The sequence below is a fragment of the Micromys minutus genome, assembly GCF_963924665.1.
Source record: "Micromys minutus genome assembly, chromosome: 30".
NCBI lineage: Eukaryota > Metazoa > Chordata > Mammalia > Rodentia > Muridae > Micromys > Micromys minutus.
Window position 1 is genome coordinate 822,326 of NC_137965.1, and position 23,666 is coordinate 845,991.

At 43.4% G+C, this 23,666-nt stretch overlaps 1 protein-coding gene across 8 annotated transcripts in view; it reads left to right on the forward strand.

Annotated features, from left to right (window-relative positions):
• Nucleotides 1–7,628: 7,628 nt before the first annotated feature.
• MYB (MYB proto-oncogene, transcription factor) overlaps nt 7,629–23,666 on the forward strand; it is a gene marked incomplete at both ends in the record, with an annotated part of 32,101 nt that continues 16,063 nt past the window's right edge. For 2 of the 8 annotated variants that reach the window (XM_080941573.1, XM_080941576.1), the window contains 9 exons: nt 7,629–7,651; nt 11,842–11,959; nt 13,527–13,598; nt 15,615–15,707; nt 15,899–16,119; nt 17,939–18,173; nt 19,380–19,460; nt 20,042–20,146; nt 21,909–22,163. In XM_080941573.1, coding sequence (XP_080797699.1) covers nt 7,629–7,651; nt 11,842–11,959; nt 13,527–13,598; nt 15,615–15,707; nt 15,899–16,119; nt 17,939–18,173; nt 19,380–19,460; nt 20,042–20,146; nt 21,909–22,163 — 1,203 coding nt within the window. Of the gene's footprint in view, nt 7,652–11,841; nt 11,960–13,526; nt 13,599–15,614; nt 15,708–15,898; nt 16,120–17,938; nt 18,174–19,379; nt 19,461–20,041; nt 20,147–21,908; nt 22,164–22,987; nt 23,351–23,666 lie in introns of all 8 variants that reach the window. The other 6 variants (XM_080941570.1, XM_080941572.1, XM_080941571.1 and 3 more) reach the window with 6 other exon arrangements.

Below are 23,666 nucleotides of genomic sequence, written 5' to 3' on the forward strand. Positions count from 1 at the left end.
CAAGTGGTGGGATATGGACTGGATGGTGGAGAGAGAAGCCAAGTGTGGGGAGTAATTAGGAGGTAGTTCATGGATGGAAAAGAGGTCATGTGTGTGTGGGGGGGGCATGCATGCTTGCATGTGTGTGCATGTATGTGTGCTCATGCATGTGTATGTGTGTGTGTGCCTGAACTTGTGTATATATTCGTGAATCATATAACAAGAGACTTGTTTCTTTCTTTTCAAAAATGCATGGCTGGCACAGAGTGTAGTATTGTGTGCACACTCTACATGTGTTTATCAGTGATGGAGCTAGGGGAACACGGTCAGGTACACAAAGGTGCAAGAATGACCTGTGTATTTCACAGGGAGAATGGAAAAGGTTAGAGACACTTTTACTACTGTAGAACTAGTCACCTTGCTGATACAGAGATAAAACATGACCAAAAGTGACTTCTGGAGAAGGGATGTGACTTCCACCTCCAGAGTGATAAGACTCCATCATGGTGGAAAAATGTGGTGGCAAGCAGCAGGCACAGTGACTGGAGCCAGAAGCCTGAGAAATCCCACCCTCACCTGCTGGCACAAATGAACAAACTGGGAGTAAGGCAAGGCTCTTAGCCTCCAAAGCCAGTGACAAGCTTCTGGCAAGGCCACAACTTCTAAGCCTCCACAAATAGTAACACTAACTAGGGAACAAGAATTCAAATACAGGAGCCTGTGAGGGACCGTTCTCATTGAAACCCACAGAACTGCATTCTCCAAGTTTGAAGGCATAGGATATAAGGCCCAGAGAAATTCCATTCTGTTTCTTCATAGGATGAACTTGACATAGGAAACTTCTGGTTTATGTTATTCACCAAACCCCTAAATGTCATTTGTTTTTTCTGTTGTTATTTCTATTTGTAGTTCTTTCTTGGGCTGGAGAGATGGCTCAGTGGTTAAGAGCACTGACTGCTCTTCTAGAGGTCCTGAGTTCAATTCCCAGCAATCACATGGTGGCTCACAACCATCTATAATGGTATCTGATGCCATCTTCTGTTGTTTCTGAAGACAGCTACAGTGATATAAATAAAATAAATATTTTTTAAAATTTTTTAAAAGTTAATTTAATGTGTTTGACTGTTTTTCCTGTGTGTTATAGATCCTCAAGACCTGGAGTTATATTATAGAGGATGATAAGCTGTCATGTTGGTGTTGAGACCCAAACTCAGGACCTCTGGAAGAACGGTTGGCACTCTTAACTACTGAGCTATCTTTCCCTCACCCTCTATTTGTGTTCCTAAGAGCAAAAGCTGGCATTTCATTGACTAGCTGAAAGCTGCTATTTCATACATGTACTGTATCTGGGAGACTAGTAAAAGAGGAAAAACAGACTAAGAGCTACTGAAAGGAGAGAAAGGAAAGAGGTTACCTCATAAAGTAAAGTTCGGGACTTTTCTCAAAGCTTTGAAAGGGTGAGTTTGGACAAAACTTAGGGATTTTGCGAAGCAGGTTAATCAAAAGAGAAAGGGACACGACCTCCTTGTCATGTGTTTCACCTTTTCTAAACTGTGGCTTGCCCCCTGTAAATAGGGCACAAAGCAACTCAGGGTTCTTAACGAACATATATAAATGGAAGGATCCCTATTGGTAGGAAAAAACATGGCTTTTGTTTTTTCTTGTCTTGGTTTGTTCTGTTTTGGTTTGGTTTTTTATTATTGTTTTAGTTTGTTTTTCTTTTGAGATATAATCTCCAAATACAGCTTCAGCTGACCTGGAACTCACTAAGTTACCCAGACCAGCCTTGAACTCAAGATTGTTATCCTGGGGTTATATGAGTTAATAGAATCACTACCTGCCAATCTCATGTACATACTATTTTGTAAAATATGAATTTCGCTTAGGGGCCACAGAGCAAATACACTCTATCTTTAAGTGTTTGTGCCAATGAGGTAGGAGGTAAATGTTTTGCTTTTTTTCTTTTTTGAAAAAAAATTTCTCTGTGCATGTGTGTGTGCGAGTGTGTTTGTGTGTGTGTGTGTATATGTATGTGCATGCCCAGAGATTCCAGAAGAGGGTATGAGTTACCCTGATACTGGTGTTACAGGCCAGTTGGATATGGAGCTGAGAACCTTTGTAAAAAGCAGTAATTACCACAGCAACCCCAAATGTGTTTCTTAAGAAACAATTAAACATGTTTAAAAGCCACTGCCCAATATTTTTTCTCAAAACAAATAAAAGTCTTCTAAAATCAGTTAATAAAACTGTATTGAATAAAAAGTTCCTGGCTGGGGATGTAGCTCAGAGATAGCACATATCTACACAGCCTCCTCTGCACAAAGTTGCGGGTTCAACCCCCAGTTCCACACAATCTATGTATCTATCCTCACCTAGCCTCTATTTCTACCCCTCTGCAAACCTTCTACTTCTCTTTTACTTCCCTTGTCATTTTTCTGTATATTAGGTTTGCATAAAAGTGTAATTGTGGCCTTTATGCCAACAAACACCTAAAACCAGCATTACTGAGTGAAGGGCTTGTTTAACAAATGATGACTTTTCTAAAGAAAGCAACCTGTAGAATGTCCTAGTACTTCCTGTGGTGTGAGCACTCAAACCATAGTCACCTTCACGCTAAGACAGTATGCTAAATACAATATTAGAAAGAAACAGCATGTCTTGCAGTACTACCATCATAGAGGTGTCAGAAGAAACTGCAGCAAATTTGCAGTTGAGTGTTGAGTGTTATCTTAAGCTACATTTACTTTAAGGTCTTTACTAATTTCTTTCTGTGGCAGGCATCTGTTCTAGGGCCTCCCACATGCTGGACAAGTAGTTTACACTGGGATGCACTCCAGACTTACACTTTACTTTCTTAAATGATTGTGTCCGACAACTCCCTGATGAGATTGAGCTCCAACACAATCCTGTCCTGGTTCATCCTCTCCAGCAGGCTCTGATCCTTAAGTCTCTGCTGCCTGCTGGACAAACCACGAACTCCACAGACTGAAATCTAAAACGCTGTCCTTTTTTGCAACTCCTAGCACACAAGTCTCTTCTCCTAATGTTACCATTTCTTTTGAGGTCCAGGATCCAATTCGGGGAGCTTCTGACACTATGTATGCCATGTTCTCTAATTCCATTAATGTACATGTCTCATAAGAAGCAACACACATTCTTTTCATTAATGTTTGAACTGAGTCTTGGCCCAAAGATCCGAGTCTTTCTAGGAAATAGAAGAAGAGAGGGTGATTTAGGCAGAAGAATGGAATCATGAATCACAGGACAGGCTCCAAGCTTGAACCTGGAGCTGTCCAGTTATCTTGACTGAAGAGAACTGTGAAGACTCTCTTCTCTCTGTGTCTGTCTATCCCTGTCTGTCTCTCCCTGTCTCTGTCTCTCTCTCCCTCTCTCCCTTTCTCTTCCTTCCTCCTCACTCCCCTGTGACTCTGTGTGTGTGTGTGTGTGTGTGTGTGTGTGTGTGTTCATTCTGAATGGACAAGCTGTGTTATTAGAACTGGGCATTTGGAATATTGATTTAACCCATTTGTCAGATAGATTGGAGTGGGAAAAGCCTGAAATAAGCCAGTTAGCTTGTCTGGAGGAGGAAAAGAAACCAACTGAAACCGTAGAAACAACCAAGATATGTCTAATTCAGTAATTTAAGGATAACAATGAACTTGACCACCACCCTCTCTGGAGACTCCATATCATGCCACAGCAGGGCTCCCTTCATTGTTAAGATTAAAAGGTTTGCTGGGAGTCAACATGAAGTTTATCTCAAACCTATGGATTTCAATTATATATGCCACAGCTGTTCTGCATTAACTGACAGGACCAAGAATTGTCTGTACTTTAACCATTTGGTATTTACTGTAATTATTTCTCTTTTAATGCTGTGAGTCAAATTGGGTTGAGGGGGTGGTGAATGTGGGTGGCAAAGACATGGAACCCCTGGACCCAGGGCTGTAACTAACATTGATAACGTTCGTCTCTGAGATGCTGATTGGAGTTATTAAAGATCGGAAGCAAAGCATCAGGGACTCAGTTCTTTTCTAGCCATTTCTTCCTTTACCCTTCCTCCAGTGTCAGTAGAAATGCTTCTGAAGCTTGTTTGTGTGAGAGGGAAAACTACAAAGGTCTGCAAGGGACCAGAGATTCCTTTCCCTTTGTGTTTCAGATAAGAAGCTGAAGTTCACCACCACGGGAAGGCAAACGAGTTGTCACAGCCTTCTTGGTCACTGACACGCACTTTACTATGAAGATGAATAACTGGGCTGTAGAGAGTGGGGAAAGATGTGAAAGGCCATGGGAGAAATGCAGCAAAGAAGAAATGAGCATGTGGACACAGCCAAGATTGCATAAGTGGTCCTGAGATTTCTCCCGGGAACAGCACATGGACACTCGTTAAAATGTGGATTATCTGGTACTATCCCAAACCTACTGAAATGGAAGTTGTGGGGCAGATGAGGATGGTGAATTTTTCTTGGGGGCGTCCGGTGATTCTGATGCACAGTCAAGACTGAGAATTCAAGACACTGCCCTGAAGATGGAAAGCAAGCATTTAGTTTTCTTTTCTTTAAAAAACAAAAAAAAAAAAAAAAAAAAAAAAAAAAAAAAAAACCAGTTTTGTTTTGTTGCATATTAGTAGGGCTTGGAGAGGAGAAGGCAGAATAGGGGGAAATATACAGTATAGCCATAAAACCATAAAACATTTCCTCCTAAGATCTTGTCCTTTTCCTGTGTGGGTGCATCCCAACCCAAAGCCGCATCTATTCCATCCTGCCACAGAGAGAATACCTGAGAGTGACGGAAAATATAAAGTCATTATCGACAATGCATTTGCCATACGTAATGAGTGTAGGAAGACATGTGCAAGCATGGCCACCACATGCATTCTGAAATACCTTTAGAAATATGTTTTTATCCAGACTGGGATTTTGATAGTGGCACTTAATTATTTTCCGTCTGTGGCTTAAGGCAGCAACATACCACAAATGATAGTAAAATGACTGAACCGTATTTTTACTGTTTTACACATGTCCCCCACACTTACTACTTTGACACATACGAGGAGGGAAATGGAAGACTATGCAGTAAAGTACGTGGGGTAATAAGAATATTATGAATTCCCAAGCCGTGTACATACAAATGCACAAAGCCACTTAGAGAAATGGTGAAATAAGTATTTTTCTAAATAAATACTTATTTAGAAATAAGTTTTTAAAACTTATTTTAAAAACTTAAAAGGTTTTTTTTCTCTTTTTAAGAATCATAAAATATAGTGGTACCTCTTAAGAACTCTGTGAAGGAGGCTGTGAAATCACTTTAGCAAAGACTCAGAGACTTAGGAATGAAAATCCTTCCATTTAAAGATTTATTTATTTTTATTTATATGAGTATAATGCAGCTGTCTTCAGACACACACCGGAGGAGTCTATCAGATCCCATTACAGAGGGTTGTGAGCCACCATGTGGTTGCTGGGAACTGAACTCCGGACCTCTGGGAGAGCAGTGCTGAGCCATCTCTCCAGCCAATCAGTAATACCCAGACTGTCTGCAATCCCTTTAGGGGTGACTCCTTCCTAGATGTTTGTCACAGACTTGTAAGTAGTTATTGTTGGTGCAAAGAAAGTTCATTACAGAATCGACAGGTAAGTATTGGCTTCAAATGTATATTAAGTTGCAAGAGACTTGTAACCATGAGGCAGTGTCACAGCAATTTTCTGTTTTCTTCTCTCTTGAAGAAACTACTGTAGAACCTTGGGAGCATGCTCTGAAATGTCTTCATACAGATTAAACTATATAGCTAACTTTAAGAAGCAATGTTTCAAACACCAGATAAAGTCTTGAAACCCAGCTTGCTTCAACAATTTAATAAAATCATGACTCATTTCAGTAAGAACATGCTTTTTTAGTAAGAAAAAAAAAAGCTTTCTGAGCTATGTTTGAACCCCTAGAGTACTTGGGACACTCACGCACCCAGTCAGCACAAGTCTCAAACTCCTAAAAGATTAAAGGCAAAATAAATTGGTGTGTATTGAAAATGAAAAGAAAAATCCCCAAGGGTACTGATTTATAAACAGAAGTAACACTAAAAGTCCCCTGAAATCCCCCAGTCGCCAATCCTTATAAATTCAGCACTTCGCACATCGCTCCTTTGGGAGCCTATAGTTCAAGTAACAGGGATATCTTCGCTGACTTGTGGCTGGTAAACGCTTCAAATTATACCCAACAGGGTCCTCACTGTTTAGCTCAATGGTTCTCAGCCTTTCTAATGCTGCGACCCTTTAATACATACAGTTAGTTCCTCATGTTGTGGTGGCCCCCAACATAAAATTATTTTCGTCAGCATTTCATAACTATAATTTTGCTACTCAGGAATCATAATGTAGATATCGGGTATATCAAACATGCAGGATTAACTGAAACAGTCCGAAGGCCCCGGGTGGGTCGGGACCCACTGTTTGAGAACCGCTGGTTTGGCTTTTGTGGTTTTTTTTTTTTTTTTTTTTTTTTAAAGATCGGGAGTGCAAAAGTGGGGGTTCCTGAGAACCGCTAGGGGCTGTTTGTTTGGGATCTAGTGGATTTATCCAGCAGGTGTTTGATGCAGGACTCGAGCGCACTAAGCAGAGGCATTAGTGCGTGGTGGGCACCGCCTGGGGTGGGTGGGCCGGGCATGTGTCTAAGTGAGGGAGGAAGGGCTTGTGACAAAAACTCAGGTAGTGTGTGGGCTGCAGGATCTGGGAGAGGAGTGAAAAAAGAGCCTGGGGCCCTCCCTATCTGTCAAAGGCTGTAGCCACAGGGCTGCCTGTATATAAGTGTCCTTTGTCACTTACTAGTGAATTAAAGATGTCCCTTTAAAACTAAAACGTGAAATACTGGACTTAGCCAAAACTCGTTGGGGGTTGGGGAAGTATGCTCACACCCTATATCCAACCGGCCATCCCTCACCCTTTCTGTTCCCAGGGTCCGGATGTATGTTAGGGTCGGGGTGCTCATTTGAAACCCTGAAGGCAGGAGTACCTCCCTACCCCTATCGGGGTGCCCAAGAGTGGAAGTGCTGCTGGCTCCGGAGGGAGCCCGGGAGCCTACGGAGAGGAGCGGCCACGTTTCGGCTGCAGTAGCCCCAAAAGCAGCAACCGCCGGACCCGGTGTGAGCCGGAGCCACCCCAGCCAAGGAGCGGGGTTTGCGCAGGAAAAGGCGCCGCCGCTGCCCCGGGCGCCCCTCCCCAGCCCGGGCTCACCGCCCGCCCGCCGTCCCGGCCTCGCAGCGCGCCAGGAGCAGCTCCGCGGCGCGAGAGGCGAATGGGAGCGGCGGCCGGGCGGGCTGCAGCTCCGGCGACCGCGGAGGCGGAGGGCAGGGCGCGTGCGCACTGCAGGGGCGCCAGATTTGGCGGGAGGGGGAGTGTCCAAACCTCTTTGTTTGATGGCATCTGTTTACAGAGTTACACTTTAATATCAACCTGTTTCCTCCTCCTCCTTCTCCTCCTTCTCCTCCTCCTCCTCGGTGACCTCCTTCTCCTCCCCTTTCTCCGGAGAAACTTCGCCCCGGCGGTGCGGAGCGCCGCTGCGCAGCCGGGGGAGGACGCAGGCAAAGCGGAGGGCAGCGGGAGGCTGCAACCCGTGCGGTCCCCGGGGCTCTTGGCGGAGCCCCGGCCCGCCTCGCCATGGCCCGGAGACCCCGACACAGGTAACGGGGGCCTGGGCGGGCGGCCTCGGGCTAGGGCTCGCGGAGATCCAGGCATTCGGGAGCAGGTGGGAATGCTTTCCCTGTTGGTTTGCCGGGCTGTCAGCTCGTACCTTGGTGGCAGAAGCCACTCTAAAGAAGGATGAATGGAGAACTCTGCGAGAACCGCACGGCTACTGTGGAAAGCACGCCCAAAGGTTCTTTTTGTTCCCCCTTTTCTTTCTTTCTTTTTTTTTTTTTCTTTTCTTTTTCTTTTGCAAGTTGCTCGGGGATATGTTTCTCTTTGGTGGTGTGGGGGCTGAGGGGGGAGGTCGGCACTCTTCAGCCAAGGACTGAACGGTCCCATCAGACCCGAGGAGCCCACCAGGTGTTTGGCTTGATGCCCCAGTGTCGGCGAGGGAGTCGCAGCCTAATTGCTTCATGCTTTGAGGTGTGTTTGCACTTGAAGAGCATATGGTAGATATAGGGAAAGACCGGGTTGTTTAGAGGCTGCAGGTAGTTCATTTAAATTTCATTCATTCATTATGGAGACTGGAGAGGTGTCAGCTGACGGGCAGGTGGCTGCAAAGATTTTAGGGGGACAAAATGGCTTTGTAGACTGTTTTAAACACTGTTTTTTTTGAAGGTTCTCATACTTGTTCGGGGGGAAGCTTTTATTTCTATTGCAAACATTGCCCGCGCCCGCTTCGCACATGTCACCGCACCGGCCGAGATGATGTATGCACTTTCTTTTCATTTTGGCCCCACCTTTGGGAAGAGAAATCGGAAAGAGCTCGACAGAACTGTCACTTGCTGGCCGCTTAAGTCTGGCTAGCCTCGGGATTTCCCGAGGACACGCCGGGGTTCCCAGAGAGCAACAGATACAGGGGGTAGGTCGGTGGCGGTAGCCACTGGACGCAAAGGGCTAGAGGCCAGCGGCACCCAAGACAGCTGCAACGCACCCGGGGCAATGTCGCCGCTCTTCTGGGCCGCGCACACGTGGACGCAGCTGAGGTCGCCGCTGCTCGGAGCACTGTGCTACAGCTGCCTTAAGTAGCCCGCCTCTGGCAAAGCCACCGGACGATCCTAAGGGGGAGGGGGAAAGGTTCGCGGAAACAAAATCTACCCGCGCCCGCCTTTCCACCAGTGGTTTGATTTTTTGCTAAACTTAATTTTTTTTTTTTTTTTTTTTTTTTGGGAGCCATCAGGTACTGGCTCTGCAGGGCGCGGGCTCTGGGAAGTTTCAGGAGCGTGGGCGTGGGCCCTGCAGCGCACCCTCGGGATGGGCCAAGCGGGGAGCGGCCACCTCTGGGCATCGGAACAAGGAGGTGAATTGGGGAGACCTTGGATCTTGGCTCCCAGTGCCTGGCCCCCGGGCTTGCCGCGCCGGTCTAAGTGCCACCCCTTAAAAGGTTTCGCCTTTCGCTTTTGGGACCTAAACCGCCAGCACCCGGGTCACCTGTTCTGCAGAAAGCTGAGACCTGCAGCAGGAGGAGGGAGTTATTAAGGGGCGCTCCGAGGAGGCGCGGCCCAGGCTAGCCGCCCCAAGGTTCAGTCTGCACGGGGCGTGGCTGCGCAGGTTCCCTGCGGCTCCCAGGTAGCCCGAAGCAGAGGCGGCAGGGAGGGGCGGGAGCCTTGAACTTGACTCAGGGGGAAGAGAAACCCGGCTGCGGGCTCGTAGCCGTTTCTTTCAGGGCGACCGTCAACTCGGCAGGGATTATTAACCAGGTCAGCGAAATGTGTCTGAACCCCTTTTCTAGAATCACGTAGCGGCCACAGGCACTTCCTCCCGTCCCCCTCCCTCTTCCCACACCCCCCCCCCCGTGTTCTTTTTCGTTTCTTTGCACGGTTTGTTTCCTTGATAGAATGTAACATTCATAGTTGTACTCTTGTAACCACACCGGCTCTCGCAGGTGGAGCAGTCAAGAGCATCTAGCTTGAAATCAGCCTTTGAAAGTCCTTTGACTGTTGGGTCTGAGATCTTGTCGGAGCAGATAAAGGAAAAGTTATTTCAGGTCCTTTGTCGAAATTAATCATGCTGCCAAAGCGACCAGGTCATTTTAGAGCAAGGAAATAGCATGCAAAGCTCAAAGGCAAGTCCCTTGCTAAAGCTGACAGCATCCTGGACTCGCCGAGCTGTCTCTCATAGCCCTTCAAGATCTGCAAGAGTCAAAGCCACATTTCACCCCAAGACTTTGGCTTTGCACATCTGCCCAGGGTTTGCTTTTTAAGAGGCACGGAAGACAGTGGAGGCATGCGCTCTGGAAAGTACCTTATAAATAGAATCCCCGCCCTAATGTGTAAGATGGGATCCACGAGAGGGAGGAAGATTTGTCCAAATCAACCGGCTAGGTGCAGAGAGAACTAGGGCTGGTAGAGCTTTTTGCTTCTAGACACCCTGGTCCTATGTGAGCCCAGTTCTCCCTCACCTGTCTGTCGACTGCCCCCTGTGGGCGACTGAGGGAATTGCTTGTTTTTAGATTAAGTTTTGACCAGAGGGGAAAAAAGCCTGTTATTGCTTGGAAAATGTCTACAGTGCTTAAAGCGACACCGTCATATCTGGACAAGCTTAACAGGCGAGTCTAATGAGAGCTGAATCGGTGGCTTCACTCTCAGGTCCCGCTGGCTTTCTTACCCCTGATACTTCACAAAGCGATGCTTCAGACTGAAAGCTTTCCAAGTTCCTTAACAAAAGGGAATTGTCACCCAAAGACGCCGATTTACCGTTCGGGTATATAACTTTTTCCCCCTTCATATCTCCGTGTTTATTATTAAGTAGACATTCGTAATTATTATTGCTCAGAAGTTATTTACCGCCTCCCATATACTGTAGGAAACAAAACTGCTCATGGTTGAAAGGATTTACACTAAGTGGAAAAAAATATTGCAGATCATGAATAAAGTTTACTGGGATTTTTTTTTTTTCTTTTTGGTAGTGTTATTTAAGGTTAGATCACATCCTGTCACCATGAAACCTAAACCATCAGTTTGGGGCTCAGGATAATAGTTTTAGATGATGAAAATTCCAGTGTTTGGTAAACACTTTTGCTTAACTTTTAGGGGGCTGGAAATATACATTTAGTGAGTTAGTTCTGGAAGACAAATCCTATTATGAATGTGTTTGCTTTTTAAAAAAATAATTTTCATTATCATCTTACTGGCCTGGGTTTGATGGGTTTTTTTGAGTTTTACAATGGTGAGTTTTAGTGAAGTTGCTAAGTGTATAATTCTTCATATTTTAAGTTTTATAGAGAGATAACAAAAGCTAAACTGCAGAGTTACTCTATTCAATAAGTGGTTGATAAGTTTGGAGTTACTTCATCTGCCATAAAAATTCACAGTTACTCAACCCAGTAAAAGAAAAGGCTGTTTTGAAAACAGTAATTTTTGTAACCTGTAGATTTCATCTGGGGGAACCCCTTGGTTTTTAATTAGATACATTGTAAGATATTTTAGACTCCATTCAATCAGAGACAGAAAACAAGAGTCAGTAAGATTGGTGCCCTGGTAATGTGCTTAGTTACTCTGGAGACAGCACTGTAAACACAAGCACAGCTTGGGTAGAACAGACCTTGCGTTCTGAATGATTTGCTGTTTATGCCAATCACAAAACAATTTGAGGGCTGTATCCTTTCCTGGGGCTTGAAACCCTTCTTCTTTTATCCCCTTGTATCATGGTCTTTAAGAGATGATCACAATTATGCTTTTGAATGTATTCTGCTTGGGTTTTTCTTTTTTTTTTTTTAACAGACTACCAGCATTGTTAAGACATGCTTGATTGGTTTGTTATGTTCAGAAACTATTTAAATGATTTGCCGTATGCCAAGGAGTTTGAGTGTGTACTTTTATATAAAGGGCATGGGTTCTTGTTCTTCTCAGTGTCCTTAACATTGACTTTTAAACTCAAGCATCGATTGGTTGGGAGTTTGCCAGATGTGTAACTTGTCACTGATCTAACAGTAACAGGTCCAAACATGCAGAGCACTAGAAAATGCCAGAGCTCCTGGTGTCTCTGTGGATACTAGTAACAGCAAAACCAGTTTACAAACACTATAGCAACAGAATGCAGAAAACCTCATTGCGCAAGTTTGCAAGGTTTTGTCTCTGTAGACTTTTAACAAGCTTGCTGAAGAGTTTCTGTGTGAGTTTTATAATTTTATAATAATTTAGATACTCTGCGTTCGGCCCATGTGTGTCCATTCTTATTTCCACAGCATATACAGTAGCGATGAGGATGATGAAGACATCGAGATGTGTGACCATGACTATGACGGGCTACTGCCCAAATCTGGAAAGCGTCACTTGGGGAAAACTAGGTGGACCAGGGAAGAGGTAACTAGCCATTTTATCAAAATATGGGGAAACTATGTAGAGTCTGTAGTTGGTGAAAACTGAAATTTTGGCTAAGCTACATGTGCTCATCTTAAAGAGGTTATCTTGGCATGCTGTACAGAATGCTCATGCTTTCTGTTTCTAACCCGTTTATTGTTCCTTGAATGCTCTCTCCTTTTTCCTTTACACTTTGCTTGTGTATTTCTCATTCTGGAGCCTTACCATCCCCTTCACCTTTTCATTGTATCTTTACACATTGCCTCTTCTGTGAAACTATTACTGGCTGCCATCTTTAAGATTAGATGCACCTTCCTGTGGTCCCATGCCACTGGGCACACGCTTGGCTTTATTGGTGTTGTTACATGTATGTCTTTCTAAACACACTGCAGATTTCTTGAGGGTTCATCTTTGTGTCTCTCGAAAACACACACACACACACATACACAAAATTATTTGCTAAAATGTAGGATAGTGGGATATTAATAGTTCTCTGAATAAATTAATGCATTCTATTTCCTAAGCTAAAGCAGTCATCGAACTCATTGTATTGTCATATATTTATATAATATTCTTTACATATGATATTTCATAGACCTAGGTACATGAAAGATTATTCTGAAGACATCCAGTAATGGGTGAATATACACCTACTTCTTTCTAAAGCAATATTATTACGTATGAAGAAAGGTTTCTTTCTTCTTTACTGAACATTGATTGTGTGCTAAAACCAAAGCTTCTGAGAACAGCTGGAAGGACTTCCAGGGAGGCACTTAGGGAATGCATGTTCTATCTGTCGAGATCAGGCACATGGATGTTCCTTTGTTCTGTTGTTAACCATGAATTCCCAGTTTCTGTCTCCTCATTATGTGTGAATGGTATTTTTGTAGAAACCTATGAAGACTGTATTTACAAAGGTCTGTGTGCTGTAGCATGTCGATGAATGTATGAGGTGATGGAACCAGTGTGAGAATGTCTAGTGTCTTCTGTGTTCTGACACATTTGGTCATTTATAAACTCCGAACATATTGATACAGAGGCTTAATTACTTTACTGCATTAAGTACACCTTCAAGTTAAATATGTCAAATAGCTTCTGCTTTGCATATGAAGAAGGCTGAACCAATTGAAAATTGTCTCATCCGAAGTCTTATCTTCTTCTGGGTTGAATGGTGACTAAGGTTAACACTGGGATTCATTTCCCCCCATTCAGTAAGAGTGTCAACAGTTACCATCTATTAAACACAAGCACATGCCAGGCTTCACTGTTTTACATAAGGGTATTGTGTAATCTCCAGATTACCATGTTGATACTACCATTCCTACTTTATAGATGACAATAGACATCTGTTTATATAGCTACTCAACAGCTGTGTCAAAGCAAAAGCTTTAGTGTGCCTCTGAATAAATCTATGCCCAGATCAGTGTACTACATTAATATTTGGTGGGGGTTGAGTGGCCTTGAAAGCCTTTTTCCCCTGGATCATGAGGTTGGCTCCATCATTCGTTAAACTTGGACAGAGATATTCAGTAAACAACTGATGTCTTAGGATTGTCTTTACACACCTTAGGATGAAAAGCTGAAGAAGCTGGTGGAACAGAATGGGACAGACGACTGGAAAGTCATCTCCAATTATCTGCCCGTAAGTTAGATGTCCTTCCTTCCATCTGTCCTTTCTTCCTTCCTGCCTGCCTGCCTTCTTCCTTCTTCCTTCTTTCCTTTTTTCCTTCCTTCCTTCTTTCCTTTTTTCCTTCCTTCCTGCCAGTCTTCCTTCCTTCTTCCTTCCTCCTTTTTCTTTCTTCCTTCCTCCTTTCTTCCTCCTTCCTTTTCTTCCTTCCTTCTTACTTCCTCCTTTTTCTTTCCTTCCTTCCTTCCTGTCTTCCTTCCTCCTTCCTTTTCTTCCTTCCTTCTTCCTTCCTCCTTTTTTCCTTTCTTCCTTCCTCCTTCCTTTTCTTCCTTCCTTTTTCCTTCCTTCCTTTATTCCTTCTTGCCCACCTTCCTTCCTTCCTCCTGCCTGCCTGCTTGCCTTCCTGCCTTTCTTCCTTCCTTCTTTCCTTCCTTCCTGCCTGCCTGCCTGCTTGTCTTCCTGTCTGCTTGCCTTTCTGCCTGCTTGCCTTCCTTCCTTTCTTTTTTGAGAATGAAAAATCTCATCTGGATTTAAGAAATTCTTGGAGAGTTTATTAAAATACTATGTATCTGTTAATGTAGAGGTAATAGGAAAAGACCCATTCATAAATTTTATATCTGACTACACAACACATAATTGAGGTTTCTAGATTTACTATCAAGAGATTTTTTTTTCCTCAACGATTGCTCCTTGTTTTGTTTTAAAATACCCTGATCACGTAAGCTAACATTCTGCAGGGTTGTTACAGGGTAGAATTTAAATGTGGTATTTCCTCCAAGTTAGCTTCTAAATTCCCCATTTTCATCAACAACCGTATTTTTGGTATATGGGTTTAAAATTCTAGACATAAACCCTCTCATCTTCCATCTCAGTGAGGAGTCGGGAGCCCAGGATTTCTTTACAGTCCTTATCCACTTCGTTCCTACAGTCTGGTCACAGGACGACCACCCTGCCCTCTCTACCACAGCCACTTCCTACTTGGCTAACCCACGTAGACTCTCAGTTTTCCATCAGTTCCAAACGTTGTTAGCTGATGGAACTTCCTAAATGGCAGCTACTCCTAACTGCTGTGCTTGCCTGCGGTGCTAGCTGAGGGAGCTTCCTAAGCAGCAGCTATTCCTAACTGAATTCTCACAATCCAGTGAGCTACCCTGACCTGGCACCCAGTTTCCTATCTGGTCTCAACTTACATCCCACTGTCCTCTCCCTCCTCTACCCACTCTGTTCCTGCTTCCTCCCCACAAGCAGGTTTGGTGTGTTCATTTCTGCTTTTTCTCCTCCGGGTTTTTCTTCCTGCTGATCACACACACACACACACACACACACACACACACACACATACACACACACACACACAAATGTTCTCTCTTGCTTGTCCAGTTAAAGTTCTGAGCACCCTCCAAAAGCCTTATCATAAGCTCTCTCAAATGCTTCTGAAGAGCCTCATCTTAAGGGGTCCTCTCTCCTCACCTCAATAGCACTTGACTTAGGTCTCGTTTTACAGATGAATTCAGCCTTTGGTGGTAATCCGTTACATGTCCACCTTTCTTCTTCTAAGATTATGCTGCCTAAAAAAAAATCGAGAACATTTTGTTGTTTTCATTCCTTTTAAATGTGAGCTCTCGTGGTCCCGACATACCAAGAGGTTTGAAAGGAGTCACTTCAGTTCTTTAGGATGGATTTTTATTGAGGGTTGGCAATGTGAAATCTCTAACACATCTTAAGCCACAGAGGTACAGACCACAGACTGAGTGAGGTTAAGGTTAAGTCACGTTGGCATATATGTGGGTAACATGGTGCTCCTTTCAAGCATGTGGCAGACTATTCCCTTCAGACTCCACAATCTTAAATGCAACTTGGATATACTCTCTAGCCTGTGAGCAATGTGGGATAGATAGGTGGGCTCTCTGTACATGTTTCTAAATATTCTTACATGTTTTCACTATGTGTTGTCCACATGTAATCCATATTGAAGAAAGCCTTCATGTGCTCTTCACATCTTTTCTTCCCAACGCTGTGTACTTTGTCTAGAACCGGACGGATGTGCAGTGCCAACACCGGTGGCAGAAAGTGCTGAACCCTGAGCTCATCAAAGGTCCCTGGACCAAAGAAGAAGATCAGAGAGTAAGTTCTGCCTCCATAGATGGAAAACTTGCAGTTAAGAATATTGCTGAAATGGGTTTCTCAGACCAAGGAAGCAATTAGAAGTCTCACTCCTGTCCATCCAGTGGATGAGAGCAGATTGTTTCAAGATCTGAAGCTGCTGACTCTTTCCATAACACTAAAACACAGATTATTTTTCTGTTTATCCGAAGGTGATAGAGCTTGTCCAGAAATACGGTCCGAAGCGTTGGTCTGTTATTGCCAAGCACCTGAAAGGGAGAATCGGAAAACAATGTCGGGAGAGGTGGCACAACCATCTGAATCCAGAAGTTAAGAAAACCTCCTGGACTGAAGAGGAAGACAGGATCATTTACCAGGCACACAAGAGACTGGGAAATAGATGGGCAGAAATCGCAAAGCTGCTGCCTGGACGGTAATACTTAGTCAACAAAAGTGTTGGTTGGGAAGAGCCAGGGGATAGTCAATAATCATTTTATTTCGTGAATGAATTCCATTCTAGCAATTATAAGCATTTTGTCAGATAAACCAGAGTCACCAACTTTTAGAAGTACAGGACAGCTCGAAGTTTGTTTCGTGGGACGATGCCGGTGCCAACCTCAGTGGTGAGCCCAGCCTTTCAACTCTCCTCGACCATCGTTTCTCCATTTGTAAAATAGCTAATTTCATGAGCTAACGTTAGGATCCAGTAAAACAAATGTAAGGTACTTTGTAAGCTAGAGCACTCTACATAGCTAGAAGGGAGCGCAGACACACAGATTGCTTATGGTCTGAGGTCATCCAGCCGGTCACTTCTCCACTGTAGCAACTTCTGTTTTCCTAACACCTACATTCACCTCATTCACCATTTGATTACTGGTTTTTTTCCCCTGTAACTGAAAAAAAAAAAAAAAAAAAAAAAAAAAAAAAAAAAAAAAAAAGGCTGTACGTCTAGAATCATCATGACAACTTCAGGCTTTTAAACTTAATTTCAGTGTAATGCCTTTTTACTGAACAAGGAGAAGAAATGATACCTTTGTGTAGGATGATTAAGGAAACTCACCACTGTCTATAAATTTATATGATTGATTTTTATTCGTTTTTGAGGAAATACTTTTACTATAAATTTTAAAATCCAAAATATTAAAAGTGTTTTTATTCTTGAGCTTCTTAAGTGGGCAAAGGATTGTTTTAGGGATGGTTTATCTGGTATTTCCTAGAGTTGCACTGATGTGGCACTTCCCTTGAGGCTTGAGAGCTGTAAGAAGCCATGGGATCTGGTCAAAGGAGGTCCTTCCTCTCATGTGTCCTTAGAGGATATACTGTTGACTTTTCTAAAGACTAAAGGGGCAAGTGAACTTCCTCTTTTTTTTTTTTTAAACACACATTTCCCCACCCCCATGGAAATAGTAAAAATGTTTCTGCTTATTTTTTTTTTTTTTTTTGAGCTGAGAAATCTTTCCTGGAAATAGAAAGAGTTTAATAAAAGCGCCTTGCAGTTTGAAACTATACTAGGGAGTTGAATGTGCTAGCACACGCCTGCAATCCCAGTGTTCAGGAGGAAGAGTTGGAAAGATCTGGGATTCAAGGCCAGCCAGGCTACTACTGCCCTGCCTCAGGAGAACAGCTTCTACTCCTCCACAAAGAAAGAAAATATTCGGGGGCTAGTGTCTCTGTGTCTCTTGTTTGAGGGTATTGCTGAGGGTGGCGGAGAATATTGTTACCCATTACACACACTCTCCTTTCTCTGGAGTGGCTTTCAAAGGGTGAGAGTTTGGTTTTGTTTGTTTGTTTGTTTGTTTTTGTTTTTTTGTTTTGTTTTTTGGGTTGGTCTTTTTTTTTTTTTTTTGACTCAAAATTTGTACATAAAGTTGTGAGAGGTAAAGAATAGGTACTGAGACTTTGTCATTGCTGTTCCCAAGCTTGGTGAACTCCATGGTGTTGGTGTCTCAACCCCACTAAGCCACAATGTAAGGGCTTTATAGGTTCTATTAAAACCCAATGGTGCGTGAATACTGAGAACCCATGTTTATCAAGGAGTCAAAATGCTAAAATAAAAGTTTCTGGGAAACTCGATACATTCCAAATCGCATGAGCAAAAGAAGTCTGTGGATTTTCAGTGGAGTGGTAGAAAAGATGCAGACAATTAAAGGGGGAAAATAAAAGTGGAGCCACAGAAATTAAAGTTTCTTTTTCGATTGACTATAGTCTGAGTTAAAGGTTTTTAAGTTTGTATGTGGTGCGGTTCTGCGCAGGACGGACAATGCTATCAAGAATCACTGGAATTCCACTATGCGTCGCAAGGTGGAACAGGAAGGTTACCTGCAGGAGCCTTCCAAAGCCAGCCAGACGCCAGTGGTCACTAGCTTCCAGAAGAACAATCATTTGATGGGTTTTGCTCATGCCTCACCTCCATCTCAGCTCTCTCCAACTGGCCAGTCCTCAGCCAACAGTGAATATCCCTATTACCACATCGCTGAAGCACAAAACGTAAGCCACTCTCTGAACGTAGAGGGAGGAGAGAGGTGGTTATGTCAGTCGGGGTCGTAAAAATACTTGACAAGCGTGTGCTTTGCATGGAAGTTGTATGAGCATGATCACAGATGACCCTCAGCTAGACCCACTGTGAGAGGTAGGGGAAGACACAAGAATGAGACATAGTTTCTCCAGCACTTAGAAGGAGTGCTGAGCAGAATCAGAGTCGCTCAATTCTCATTTGCTGCTCCAAACCTGATTTAAAGATAGTTTTTTTTGAAAGTAAATGTACTTGCATATTGTTAAGTCCTAAGAGTAGGTGGATGAAGATAGATGTACGTACAGTCTGATAGCTTTCACTTCCAAAACGAATAATTGGTGTCATAGTACATTTAAAGTCATAAAGAGGAGATAGCTAAACTCTGAAATAGGGAGGGAGATTATAAGTTCATTTCTGGTAATGATCTAAAGGAAATGAATTGATTTGTACATCCAGTAGATGTTTACTTCTTACTCTGAGTCAAGGGCAGTACTATGATATTAATTCGGTGATGTCCCCCTTTATCCTCACTTGGGTTGGTTTCTTCCCCATTTCTAGACATTCATATCTAGTGAAAGAAATCACTTACAGCACATGGGAACAACGTCTAAAGAGGAGAAGATCGAGAAATGCTTATCACAGAGCCGATGATAAAAAATGACAAAACTCATCCAAGAATCACAAAGATCATATGCAAATGTTATGTAAAACATATTCATGAGTAGTTTTCATTTGGCTCTATCTGTTTCTTAGATTTGACTACAGAATTTCCAGAAAGGTCTCCAGTGAATGAGTTATCATAAAAGCTTCTGCGCCTTCTATTAAAACAGAACATTATTCTAAGAAAAGTAGCCCTGGTGACACATCTTTCATGCATCCGTGAACACTTTTCCATTGTTCTTTTCTCCGGCTGATGGATGTTTTCTGTTGGGATAGACAGACCCTTTGGGCCTCTCTCCCTGTGTTTCTTAAACTAGTTAGCCATTTATTTTTAAAATATCTGGCTAACTTTCAAGTTAGAAGAGCTTTGTTTTGGTTTTCTTAATCACCCAGTGAATTTTTCCCAACTGAGTACTTTCTTCCTTGGTCCCAGAGCAAAACTTTTAGAGAGTTAAGTCCCCCTGAAGCACTTGTTAAGTAGGAATGACTTACTTAGTCTTTGTTTTGCTTTCCTGATCTAGATCTCCGGTCACGTCCCATACCCTGTCGCGTTGCATGTAAATATAGTCAATGTTCCTCAGCCAGCTGCTGCAGCTATTCAGGTGAGATTATCTGATGGGCAAACCCGTTAGCTAAGCAAGGCACTGCTTTTTTCTTTTTTTCATTTTACTTTTGGCGCACACTTCCTGCAGTGTCTTTCACTGTACCCCGATTACTGGAGCCCAAAGCTGAGGCGCCATCTGACCAAGCCAGCTCAGTCAGCCAACAGGTTCTCCAGAGATTTAATCCTTCAGCAAGGGTTAAAAAAGAAAAAGTACAATTAGACAACACTGTAGCATGACCCCAGCCAGTTCTGAGGCTGAGTCAGCAGCACTGCCTTTAAAGAACACTTGTTTTTTTCTACATAAACACGTATTTTATACCCTGTAATAGAAAGAAAAGCTAACCAGTGTTGCCGACCTACTTTGGCCTAGCCGTTTACCCTTGGTGGCTTCTGTCATTTTCTGATACATCCATGAGCACCTGTGCTAGCCTCGGCTTTGCCCCTGTTGCTCCAAGTCCCATATCACTTTGAGCAAGTAGTGGTGAATTCTGTGGGGTGATTCCACATGGAAGCTTTCTGGGATATGTAAGGTACCTCTCCCTCAGATCTTGTCTTTCCCTGTTTCACTTGAACCCCTAGAGACACTATAATGATGAAGACCCTGAGAAGGAAAAGAGAATAAAGGAACTGGAGTTGCTCCTGATGTCAACAGAGAATGAGCTGAAAGGACAGCAGGCATTACCAGTAAGACCATTACCTCTGGATGGGCAGGTTTGCTCAGTCCTCTTCTTCTCCTGTGTCTCCTCTTCTACTGTCTCATCCAACTTCTGTGTATCTGCTAACAATGCTCAAACACCAGAAACTGCTACTGATAACACATAAAAGCCTGGTAGTCTCAGAATGTGCATTAACTGGACTGGAAGTTGCTGTCTGTTTTATAATAGGACCACAGTACCCACTTGTGACCATCAGCATCTACATTTTAACAAAGCACAAAGCTTTATGTCCATGCTTTGCCTGTTTGTTTGATTCTTTTACTGTTATTTTCTTAGCCTGTATTTACATAGCTTACAACCTCAAATTCCATTTGAAGTGTAGTTAGTATATACATGTTTTTAAAAAGGGATATATACATTAAGCCACTTCTTTAAATGTTTGCTATCTTTTCTTTGCATGTATGAAAGCTCTCCCATTAGTAGTGATAATGTGTTTGTGTAAACACATACATGTTTTCATAGGTGTGCGTACATATGTATGCAGATGTATGTACATACATATGTCCAGGCCTGAGGTTGACACCACGTGTCTTTCTTGATAGATCTCCACATTAAAAATGTAATTGTAATTGTGTCTGCATGTGTGTACATGCTTGTGCACACTCTTTGAGTTAAGAGAACAATTTTCCAGAATCAGTTCTTTCCTTCCATCATGGGCTCTGGGGATCAAACTCTTTCTTAACTACCTAGTCACCTTGCTAATCATCAGCTTATATTTTGAAACAGGGTCTCATGAAACCTGGAGCTTGCCCATTTGGCTAGCTTAAAGGCCAGTAAGCTCAGGAGTCTACCTGTCTCTGCGTCTCCAGTGCTGGGCTTACAAACTTGAACTGCTGTGGGTGTCTGGGGACCAAACCCAGGCTCTTAGGCTTGCATGGTGGTCACCAGCCCCCTTCCCTTCCTTTTTTGTACTGACAATTGAACCTAGGGTCTCACACATGCTACATAGCATGCCACCCTGAGCTGGAGCTCTAGCCCTTGTGTGGGACCATTTCTGAACCCTTGACTGGGTAATGAACTGAGAAAGCAGCTTGCACTTTAGAGCTTTGATAGTTTACCCAAGAAGTGAGTATGTAAAAAGCAATACCCACTAGGGATTCTTCAGGTAAAATGTCCATTGTTGTTGTCAAAAAATAAAATAATGTGCTTGTGCTAGTTCCACCACTTTTGAACTTTAGTTACTATTTTGCAATTTCTCCTCTTGCATGGTCATGCTGTAAGGGGACTTCTGTTAACTTGATCTACTTTCCTAACCATTCTACAGCCCTACCTTGCATCAGTGCAGCCTGTAGCCTTAAAAGAAGAAGGGAAAAAAAGAGTAGAAGCAACAGGATATGCACTGATAAAAGCAATTCTAACCATTGAAGCCTTTAAATGGCTTGACATGCAAATAGGACCATTCTTAAGTCTAACAATCAGAAGCCCTTAGCCAATTAAACTCCATTAGATTTCAAAGACACCTAAGACTTGTATTCTGTAGCAGTCCCAAGGTTTAACATTTAACTAAAATCATAGCAACTGAAGCAATCCTGTAAGTATACATTGGAGAGCTATTGCGAAGCTGTCAAAAAGGAAACATCTTGACAACTGTCTGGCAGGCCTGAGTTTTGGATGAAGCAACCACTTTTTATCTTGCCTCCCACAGCATCAGATATCTTGTGCAACATCGTTGCTAAGTTTCTTCTTCCTTTCTTCTCCCCATCCTTATTTCTACACACCCCCTTCCTCAGACACAGAACCATACTTGCAGCTATCCAGGGTGGCACAGCACCTCTATTGTGGACCAGACCAGACCTCACGGAGACAGTGCACCTGTTTCCTGTTTGGGAGAACACCATGCCACCCCATCTCTGCCTGCAGATCCTGGCTCTCTACCTGAAGAAAGTGCCTCGCCAGCAAGGTGCATGATCGTCCACCAGGGCACCATTCTGGACAATGTTAAGAACCTCTTAGAATTTGCAGAAACACTCCAGTTTATAGATTCTGTAAGTAGAATCGCTAAGGCACGTTAATGTTTCTGGAAGAGGAATAGAGATCTGATGTATCGTGAATCATGGCCATTTTTTATAGCAAGTACGGTCTGGGCTTACATTCTTGTAAAGTGAAAAACCTTTTAGTTTTGATGATTGCACTTCTCTCAGTGGTCTGATTTTGTAGGCTACCCACACAAAAATTAGAAAAATTTTCAGTTTTCTTGCCTTCCTACCACGGAGAGCTCAGAATGAGAGCTGTGTCTGAGCTATTTTAACAGAATTTCTTATACTTTGCTTATTTCTTTGTGATTCTGTAGAAGAAAAAAATGTCTTTGTTGTTTTGGTTTTGTTTGCTTTTTGTTTTGTTTTGTCTCTCATTTGGATTTATGTTTCCTCATAGCCTTAAGCTTTCGGTTCAAGGGTGGGGCATACTTTCTCCACAGAATACTGAACATTGATTAACAGTCTCATAGGATCACTGAAATAAACGGTCTTCAGTCAAACAAATTTGAGTTCAGTAGTCGCTCAGTTCATTTTCTTGGTCACCTAATTGGTTAAAAAGCATTTATTCCCTATACAGGGGACAGGGCCAGTTATTGCTATAATGTATCATCTAGAAAAGTTTTCTGTTTGCTTTAAATTGCATGCAAAAGAGAGTACTTGAGCTCCCCACAGTAGATGTGTAAGACAACCCATGGACCCCTTTGATCCCTCAGCTAGAAGGCAGGCAGGCAGGCCCAGCGGTTTCCTGCATGCATCATCCATGCTGTATTAGGGTGATGATGGCGGCACTGTCACATGCATCTCAGAGCTCTGTGCCTCCCACGTTGTTTCAGGATTCTTCATGTTGTGATCTCAGCAGTTTTGAATTCTCTGAAGAAACGGCAGCTTTTTCACCTAGCCAGCAGCACACAGGCAAAGCCTTCCAGCTTCAGCAAAGAGAGGGCCATGGGACTAGACCTGCAGGAGAGCCTAGCCTGAGGGTGACCAGGCAAGTGCTGAGCGAGGCTTCCCTCGGCCCAGCCAAAGGCTCACCCGCTGCGAGGCACAGCACGGTTCCGCTGGTCGTCATACGAAAAAGGCGGGGCCAGGCCAGCCCCCTAGCCGCTGGAGACTCTAGCTCCTCCCTCTTTGCTGACGTCAGCAGCTCAACTCCCAAGCGTTCCCCTGTCAAAAGCCTACCCTTCTCTCCCTCGCAGGTAGAGCACAATTTCTGCACAGCTGTTACTAATTTTCAGCAGATACCCGAGCCTTAATAATTAGAAACTAATCTTTTGAACAAATGACTAATGACTGCCCTGGCGGATTTAATTCTGCGTTGAATCTCACTGGGGTAAAGGTGGCTGGCCTCCTGGCATTTGGGCTGAAGACCCACTAGTGATTTTGGCGTATCTCTTTCTCTCGAAGTCTTGATGGTTTGGAACATGGATGGATGGATAGTTAGTTGCATGAGATATGTTTCCATTTCCCTTTCCACTACAACTTAACATTTCCCATGTCATCCTTGCCTCTTCA